The sequence below is a fragment of the Diachasma alloeum genome, unplaced genomic scaffold (genome assembly GCF_001412515.2).
Source record: "Diachasma alloeum isolate Michigan unplaced genomic scaffold, Dall2.0 Dall_scaffold_00308, whole genome shotgun sequence".
NCBI lineage: Eukaryota > Metazoa > Arthropoda > Insecta > Hymenoptera > Braconidae > Diachasma > Diachasma alloeum.
This window is the reverse complement of record NW_021680447.1, coordinates 1441239-1451142: the sequence shown is the minus strand read 5'-3', so window position 1 is coordinate 1451142 and position 9904 is coordinate 1441239. Positions and strand designations below refer to the sequence as shown.

At 36.1% G+C, this 9904-nt stretch overlaps 1 protein-coding gene across 2 annotated transcripts in view; it reads right to left on the bottom strand.

The window, feature by feature from the left end:
* LOC107039864 (14-3-3 protein epsilon) overlaps positions 1 to 9904 on the bottom strand; it is a gene marked incomplete at its 5' end in the record, with an annotated part of 13112 nt that extends 3208 nt beyond the window's left edge. Inside the window, 4 exon segments of one of the 2 annotated variants that reach the window (XM_015259708.1) lie at positions 1505 to 1848; positions 2835 to 3141; positions 9141 to 9205; positions 9539 to 9904. In XM_015259708.1, coding sequence (XP_015115194.1) covers positions 1505 to 1848; positions 2835 to 3141; positions 9141 to 9204 — 715 coding nt within the window. 2 annotated transcript variants of the gene reach the window in all.

Sequence of the window (9904 nt, the reverse complement as noted above, 5' to 3'; positions counted from 1 at the left end):
AAAAAAAAAAGATCTTTCTAAGTCAGCCTAGAGTGAAAATGAACAGTTAAATATAGATGCGTTGATCCTTTTCTTCTTAAAAATCTTTGATAAATTGTTCTATCTCAGTAACTATTGAATATATTGACCTAAAATTGGATATAGGAATGTTATTTGACAATCCTAACTAGTAGTCAATGTTTCAATAGGTTTCCATGATTTTAATCCATGTTATAGTGTTCAAGAGTGAATTCTGACCAAAAAAATACAAAAACGGCACTATCTTGAAAAGTTTCTATAGAGGGGTATACATATTATGATTGATGCAGATAGATGACCTCAAGACTAACATTTTGAAGAAAAAAAATTGAAATCGGTTGTATAATTTTTGAGATATTGAGCAAAACAGTTTCACATAAAAAGTTGAATATCTCCGAAACTATTGGTCCGATTTTGCTCATCCAAAATACCAAACTTTGTTATCACAAGACCTGAAATCCTACCAAGTTTGAAGTTTCTATCTCGATTATTTTTTAAGTTATCATGTTTACAAGCAATTTCAGCGAAAAAATGAAAAAACGAGAATAAAACCACATTGCCTGGGGTGTAATGGTCTTTTTTCGATCCATTTAGATAGGTATCATCACGACGAGTATTTTGAAAAAAAAAATCGAATCGGTCGAATGGTTCAGGAGATATCGGCAAAAAACGATTTTTGAGGAATTGCTGTATCTCAGGAACCGCTCAACCGATCGAGCTGAAATTTAGCCTAGTTTTGAGTATCAATAGTAGCAGATAGCAGCCAAAATTTCAAGTTCTTTGCGCTAACCGTTCTCGAGTTATGGGGGCAATTGGGGACATACGCACACACATGACCACAGACATACATACATACAGATATTTTTTAAAAACATCATTTCTTCACGTTTCATGACATTTCTAAGCATTTCCACCCAAAATTAGGAAATCGAAAAAAATTACAATTACATAGTTTCCATTCGGAAGCAAAAATGTTTTTCAGTTCTAAAAACAAATATTTTCTAAGTTGTAAATACAAATATTTTTAACAGTTATTTGCATTTTTCATCAATATCTTTGAACCCAAGGAAAATAACAAAATTTTCCCGAAGAACTCTTTTGTAGCTCTCGTTTTTCTCTACAAAAATATTTCCACGAAAATTCCCTTATCCCTCTCAAATTTCAAGATTTGGACTGAAATCATGAATGAATTTTCACTTCATTATCGATTTTTCAAAAATATTACTGAGGAGTTCTTCAACAGAGCGTCGAATTTGAAAAGAAATCAAAATAATTTTTTTCACGAAAAACGTCTCCTGTTCAATTTTATTTCGTGATCGATTTTCTTTTGAATAATTTTCCATTTTCCCAAACAAAACAGAGTTTAACGGCTTTACGAAATGCCTCTACAAAAATCCCCTTATTCCCTCATAAATTTCGAGATTTCCCAAAAAACTGATCACAAAGTAACATTGACCCAGTGAAAAGTAGCTTCAAAAGTTCTTACCGTCACCCTGCATATCGGATGTCCATAAAGTGAGGTTGTCCCTGAGTAATTGCATGATTAGGGTTGAATCTTTGTAACTCTCCTCAGATAATGTATCCAACTCGGCAATAGCATCGTCGAATGCTGCCTTTGCCAGACGACACGCTCGGTCTGGACTATTGAGTATCTCGTAATAAAATACAGAAAAGTTAAGGGCTAATCCTAGACGAATTGGATGAGTTGGTGGTAATTCTGTCATTGCAATTTCGCTGGCTTCTTTGTATGCTATTAAAGACTTCTCAGCTGCTTCTTTCCTGTCTGTGCCAATTGCAAACTCGGCTAGGTAGCGGTGATAATCACCCTTCCTGTAAAATTATAGATCATTCATTAATCTTGTTTGTTTGAGTTCCTACATTTTCGTGATTACAGAGGGAAAAATTTTCTTTGAGAGACAAAAGACAACTCTTGACATTTTGTGTCATAATAGAGATAATTGCCTAATTAAGTGGGCGGAATTAATTACTCCATTTGTGTATCAAGTGGAATGGAACATTCCGCTATTTACGTAACTGTCTGAAAAATGAGTGTTTTGAGGTGAAATTGTTGGAAGATATGTTTTCAAGAAAAAGGAATTGTCTACAGAGTCTTTTAACATTTTTCCAACTTCGATAATTGATCAATTAACAATTAAAATTATTTTCTGATGTTTGTTAAAACAAAAAGACAGATGATTTTTTAAGAATAAACAATTTTTTGCTTGAATTACTATATTTTAGCGATTATAGAATTAGAAATTTTCTTTGAGAAAAAACTCTAGATATTATGTGTCATCATAGAGTTCAGAGCCTAATTAAACGAGCCAACAGACGTGATTTGTTAGTTAATTCAAATTATTCTTTGAAATGTTGCAAGAAAGAGCGACTTTATAAAAGACTGCCAAGATTTTTCTTGAAGAATAGAAAATTTCTTTGGGAAGACATTCCTTGACATTTCGAATGTACAAATTTTCTAATTTTAATTAATTAAAATTATTATGTTACTACTATCATAAAATTAGGGAAAACTATTATTATATTTTAATGAGAAGAATTATTATGATTTCAAATAGTTAATTTGTCAGTTTTATAATTATTACTACTATTATTTTAATTAATTTTGTTAATTTTAATTTGTTGTGAAGCAAGTGAAATAGAATATTTTCGTTGTCCAGATCATTTTGAAAACGATTACCAATCATTTGTAGTTCCTCAAAACTATCTACAGAATTATCCCAGCAATGAATGGATATCTGTTGACATTTCTTCAAAACCTGTTATCGAGATAATTAAATAACGAATGAATGAGCACTCACATTTTGTAATAGAAGACTTTGGATTCGCCCGTGGATGCACAGGGAATCAGATGTTTGTCAAGTACATCAAGTATGTCCGCACAAATGTCCCTGAGTTCTTTCTCAACTTGAGATCTGTACTGGCGTATCATCTCGAGTTTATCCTCAGCACCCTTGTTCTCCTCCTTCTGCTCGATACTGGATATTATTCGCCATGATGCTCTCCTCGCTCCAATGACATTTTTGTATGCAACCGAGAGTAGATTTCTCTCCTCAACGGTCAACTCAACGTCCAGGGATGCCACCTTCTTCATCGCCTCGACCATCTCTGCGGGATTACAGATTTATTCATTAGAAACATTTGAACGAAGCACTAAAGTTAATGGAAAAATGAATCAACAATTTTCTTTTCAGAAATCAATTGGTGAAAGTACACAGGATTCTTTTGCTAACGTCTTGGGAATTATTTCTAGAGAATAATTTTCATTTTGCGATATTTAAGGAATTATATTGTCAAAATTTACCAGAAGTTTTGAGTAATTTATTCGCAATAAATTTTGATAGAGAATTAAATTCTCTAAAACATGTGGTTGTTCTCTAAACAATATTGATGTCAACTCAATATTTATGCATGTCTGCAACCAACATATTTAAGCGGGAATTCAATAGACTTTCATTTTTCATTCATTATATTTCCTACTGAACAGCCATTCTGACGTTTTATTTTGCAGCCATTTGGTTTCAAGAATTAACAAAATAAAATATTCCATTTTTGGTGCAGCGTCATTTTTCTTTAATGGCTTCAAAGTTACAATTCCATAGATTATTTGTAAAAATAGAGAATTAAATCCCTCACAAACGTTTTCTGTCAACATTTTCCTCTAAACCCATTCATTTGCGAATAAAATTCATCCATTTTATCGAAATGATTTCATCTTTAATCTACGATTGCCAAGATTCATCCACAAAAATCTAACGAAAAAAGTAGATTCCCAAAAAATGCCAGAAGCCTTCTAAAAAATTTCAGAGCAAAAATTTCCCTCAACAATTCCCCTCATCTCTACACAGGAAAACCTCTCAAAATAAATTCTATAAATAAGATTTATTGATGAAACAAACATTATTGTTTGAAAAAACAGAATTAAATTCCCCACAAAAGATCTCTCAAAATTTTCCTCTAAACCAATTCATTTACGAATAAAATTCATAAATTTCATCAAAATAATTTCATCCTTAATCTCCAATTTCCAAGATTCTTTCCTAAAAATCTCAATAAAAAAGTAGATTCCCAAAAAATTCCAGAGGCCTTCTATCTACCTCGAGAACTTCCCCACAAAAATCTCGCCCAACAATTTCCCTCATCTGTACACTCGAAAACCCCTCAAAATAAATTCTATAAATAATATTTATTGATCAAACAAACAAAGAACTGCAAAAAAACATTGTCGAGCATATCTCTACAGCCAATAAAATATTTATGAACTCGATAACCCACTGAACTGCCGATCCCCTAAGAACCGTTCGAAAAACTATATTTCGTGCAAAAAAAAAATTCCCGCAAAGTGAACAATCGAAAATGTTGCACGCAAAAAAAGATGTTATGAAACTTGGAATTAGTATGAAGGCAGTATAGAAAGCGTAGTCGTGTTATACAGGAAGAGAGGATGGCGGGGTAGCAGATCAATACTTTCCTTCAGCTATGACCTCCCTTCTCTTGTCACCCCCTTTACCCAACAGCCTAGCCTGCGACGCTCTCTCCCAACCCTCAAATTTAACTCCAACCTACCCTTTTACCACCTTCCACAAAGATCACATATATAAATATATTCTGCCCTTTCCACGTGTCTTCCCTCCCTTCGCCTTTCATCTATTAATAATATCAGTTATCACTCTCTTCCCGATTTTGTTTCATTTCAATAAAAAAAATTAACTCGCACTCTACAATGGGAAAATCGATCTCCCAGTGGCTCTGGGAACTCCATTCAACTATTATCGATACTTTTTCACACGCACGAATGCTCGTAATTTGTTGTTACTTGAGGGATTCATCAATGGATAAATTGCTCAATTCAAATGAATGCGAAGTGTTGACAAGTTTCTGAATAACGAAATAATCAAATTTGTGAATTAAAATTGATGTAAGGTGCAGAAGGGTCAGGATGAGATAAAAAATGCATCGATAAAAAATAAAGACGGAAGAAATCAACAAAAAATCATTAAGAATTTTTGTTGAGAAATTTTCGACTCCGGGAAAAAACAAATTTGTGAAATAAACCTGTCGTAAGGGTCAGAATGAGACAGAAAAATTTATAAATACTAAAATGAAGAGCTAGTAGATTGTGACAAGGGCCAGAGTGAGGAAAAAATCCATCAATAAATCATCAAGAATTTTTGTTGACAAGTTATTGAGCCACAAAAAAATTTAATTTGTGAAATAAAACTGTGACAAGGGTCATTTTTATCCATTTTTCGTTAATCGTCAAAACAAATTGTTGACATAAAACTGCCACAAAGGTCATCAGGCTCAGAATGAGCCTGAAAAATTCGCAAATAAAAGAAATTAAGGGCTAGTAGATTTTCCTAAGAGTCAAAATGAGTGAAAAACTCATTTAACAAAATAATCCAAAATTTTTGTTTTGAAGTTTTTGGCTCACAAAAAATCAAATTTGTGAAATAAACCTAGCACAAGGGTCATGCGGGTCAGAATGAGGCCGAAAAATTCATAAATAAAGAAATAAAGAGCCAATAGATTGTCACAACGGTCAGAATGAGTGAAAATCCATAAAAAATCATTAAGAATTTTCGTTCATAAGTTTTTAACTCACGAAAAAAACAAATTTGTGGAATAAACCTGTCACAAGGCTCAGAACGAGAAAATCCATAGAAATAAATCCACAATTTTTGTTGACTACTTTATGAGTTACAAAGAACTCAAATTTGTAAAATAAAACTGTCACGAGGGTCATAAAGGCCAGAATGGCAATGAAAAATCCATCAAAAAATCGTGAAAAATTTCCCCAAAAGGACTCCCCCCAGCAAAAAAAAGAATCGCAATGCCAACCGCGATTTTTCCAATGGTCGATTTCTCAAGGCCGAGGCCAACTTCCCCCTGCGCTCAAAACCCCCCTGAAAAGGGAGAGCCCTCACGAGGCTTCCCTCGCCCCCAAAAAATTCCTCAATCCCAAGAAACCTGCAAGCAATTCCTCATTCCCCACAATAGACCTTTTAATCCCGAGTCACTAAATTTTCATGGACTCATATATATATTACCTTAAAGGGTAACACAATGCCGCTGATTTTCAAAATTTTTGAACAAATTTCCTGCCGAAAGTTCTCGATATTTTTACAAATCGAAATACATTAATCTGCAGGAGATGATGATGAAGATCAATGCGCTTTGGATTAAAAAATCGCAATCACTAATATTAATACCAATATTAATATTAATATTAATCACTTGGAGCAGGAATTTTTTTTTAAACTTTCGAGGAAATGGTGGCCTTTTGTTACCGCTTAAATGTCAATATTTAGGAGAGAGAGAGAGGGGCAGACTGAAACAGGCGAAAAACTGACGCAATTCAAGCAAAAAATTTTTTTTTATTAAATACTTTTTTTCATTCTTGGGAGGACTAATGAGAATAATAATTTTCCATTCTGTACAATGGAAAATTATTGAGACGTTTTGACCAGAGAAGATTTTGCCGATAGATTAATTGAGAAGAAAATGGAACAGCGAAATTCAAAGTCCAGAGCAAGGCCCAGGGGGAAAAAGGAAAATGCGATGCTGAGTCTCCTAATCTAATCAATTGAATTATATGACGACTAGAAAATTATTATTATTAATATATAAAGAAATTCAATAAACAAAATTTGATGGAAAAAAAATTATTCTCGCTTGAATTGCGTCAAATAGTCGTTTTCGGCTGTTTCACTTTGCCGCACACTCCCCTATCAGAATTTCATTATTCAACTGGAGATTTTTCAGTTCGACGAACGGAACAAATATTTCCCCCAGATTTCCCGAATGAAAAACTATTTCTCAAATACTCCAATTCGTAAACCCCAGTCTAGCAGTATGGTAAACAGGTCAACAGACTTTTCATTCTGGAAATTTAGGGGAAATATTTATTCCGATCATTGAACTGAAAAAATTATTATTGACATTTCAGATAATACAGATTTGAGCCCTCAAAAATTGTGATTGATATGTAAATTCCGTAAAAGTGTCCGAAACTCCTAGGGAAATTAACATGTGAGAAAAGTGTCCGAAAATTTAGTGACCGTCAGGATGAAAAGGCTATTTCTGGACGGGGGCTAGTTTCCGGACGATTTCAACGTGCATTGAATATTCCATAAATAATAAAATAAAAATTGTACTGATTATTTCCCCTTTCAATAATATTACTCGTGTATAATCATGCGATTAATTAATTATTTGTTTAATTATTAGTTATTTGTTTTACTGATCGTCATTGACTAAATAAAAAAAATATGGCCCAGTCGTCCAGAAATTAGAGGTTTCGGCTGCACTCAACTATTTCTTAATTTAATTACCTTTCGTTTTGTTAATTTCCCTTCAAATAATTTTTTTCTGCTAATTTAATGTTCAATCTGTTGCATCTTATAGTCCTAAGTGGTTGGTCCAAGTGCCAACAATGCCTCCACTGCAAGTCATGTCTTGCATGTTGTAATTAAGACCCCTTTTGACTACTCCAAATTATTATCATCATTACTATTACTTTTATTGTTACTTATTCGCTTTCTCATCTTCGCGATGAGCTCCATGCTGTTAATTACTTTTTAATTATTAATCCTGTCGCTTTTGCTTTCGCTTTTATGGACTATCAGGGACCTCCCCCCCCTGTTAATTAATATCATGTATTACGATACAGAGGCATAAATTCAAATAATTTTTTTCTGCCAATTAAAACATCTTTGAAGGTGTCGAAGCCATCGTATCCCCATTCAGATGATTCTTCTATTTTAGATCCCACACTGTTAAAAATTTGTCATCTGAATTTTCCGTGCCAAATTCCGGAAATTTTTATCGTCTTCAAGTTCCACTGAAATTTCCGGAAATCTTGTCATTGAAAAATCACATGTTCCATTGATTTTCTGTTCAAATGATCTGGAAATCCATGAAATACTCTATTTTTCAGTTCAACTATTCTGTAAAAAATCTGAAAAATGAGGTAAATTCCGGGTAAAATTGAAAATTCATATCATTTTATTGCTGAATATTCATGCTCCCCTGAAAATGAAATCAAGTTAAAATTTCCATCTCACTCCCCCCCAAAAAATCCATGAACATCCGTGAATTCTGAAAACTCGAAACTTGACCATTTTTTCCTAAATTCGATTCAACGTCACTTCCATGAGATTTCCTATAATTTCCTACAATACCTTCCCTGGGGAGCGATTTTGCTCGTTTTATGTCGACATAAAATCATAAATTTCAACCCATCCTAGCTGAGTATTCCGAATCCAGGACTTGTCATTGGTTGAAAATAACGATTTCATGTCGACATAAAACGATCAAAATCGCTCCCCTGAAATCTCCAAAAATTTCCACCAGTGTACCACGAAATTTCCCTAAACCGTCCAGCAATTGGCCTGTTCACCCTACCACAAAGTAGGTGTGGGAGAGGGGCCACCGGCCGGATCGGGTGGGTGTTGAATGCGTCATCGTTAACGTGAAGAAAATGGCATAGGGAACTTATCTATGAACGCCGCAGCTCGGCAGAACGGTCGAAGCACGCCTAGCAACGTAGTATCCCTCACGAAAAATACCGTCCCCCATCATCCCCCGAGAGAGGGCACCCTCCCCCAGGCCCCGGAGTTCGCGCAGACCCCCTGGAATAGAATAATTTCCCGCATTGCCTCCAGAAAGGGGAAAAATTTCAGCAACGAAACGAGAATAATTTCGCCGGCACGAGTGCCCACTCGTGCCTGTACGTGAGCCAAGCACATTTGACGTTTTCCCCGAGGCCCTCAGCCCCCCTCCCGGCCCCCTCAACCCTTTACAAGCCCCTCCGCCCCTCCGCCGTCATCAGACAGACAGAAATTCTCGATTTCCGGGGCTTCGAACAGACCCACCATTTTTCACATCGACAAAATGCCGAAGTATTCCCTCTCTCTTTCCCCTCACTCTCTTTCTCATTCTCTCTCTCTTTCGACATGCGACTACTTTCGGAGTAACGGAGCTCCAGGATTTCCAACTGATCGACCAAATTCCCCCGACGAACGGAGCACAAGTCCCCGGGGTTTACCGTGCGCTTCACCACTGGAATAATTAAAGAAACCGACTAAAAATGAAAATGTGCTCACCATCGTAGCGCTCGGCCTGCTCAGCAAGCTTCGCCTTGTAGACGTTGTCCTCCCGCTCTGACATCCTGGCTCGATATTAATCGTTGATTGAAATAAAAGAGAACTTTCAGTTAGATACTCGTTAAATTCTGGTTGCAAACTCGAATATCGATAATTCACTCAATCCCCGGATTATTGGATTAACTCCTCGACCCAATGCCCCCCAGATAAAACGTGATTTAATAATTTATTTGTGAGATTTTACTTGACAAATTACAAGGGATAATTCAATGACAATTTTTCGGGATCAACTGAATGCGATGCGTGATTCCTTTTTTTTTAATTCCTTATTGTTGTACGTTTTTGCCTTCTTTTTTTTGGGAGTTATGAGTTTTGAGTTTAGGTGGGGAGGGGCTTACGTGTGTGTCCCTTAAAACGGTTTGTCGAATGTGGATTACAACGGACGGCTTCTCTTACTGCCGCTCGCTAGCTCACTGAAAGCAAGATGGCGGGGCCCGCCAACAATCGAAAGCAGTTCCACCGGTGAGAGGCGCAGAATCCACTAATACAGAGGTACCGAGGGATTTACACACGCATGGGACAGCGTTCCCGGCGAAATCGAGTGGTTTTTTTGGTGGGGCCGGGGGGGCGGGAGAGAGGGGTATCGAGCAACCGCTTGAGAAACCGAGGAGGATGCCGTGTATTACTGCGCGTCGGGATCTGTGACGTCACGAGAACACGGGAACACACCTGCCGATTTTGGGATTTGCGGTGGGGGAACTCGG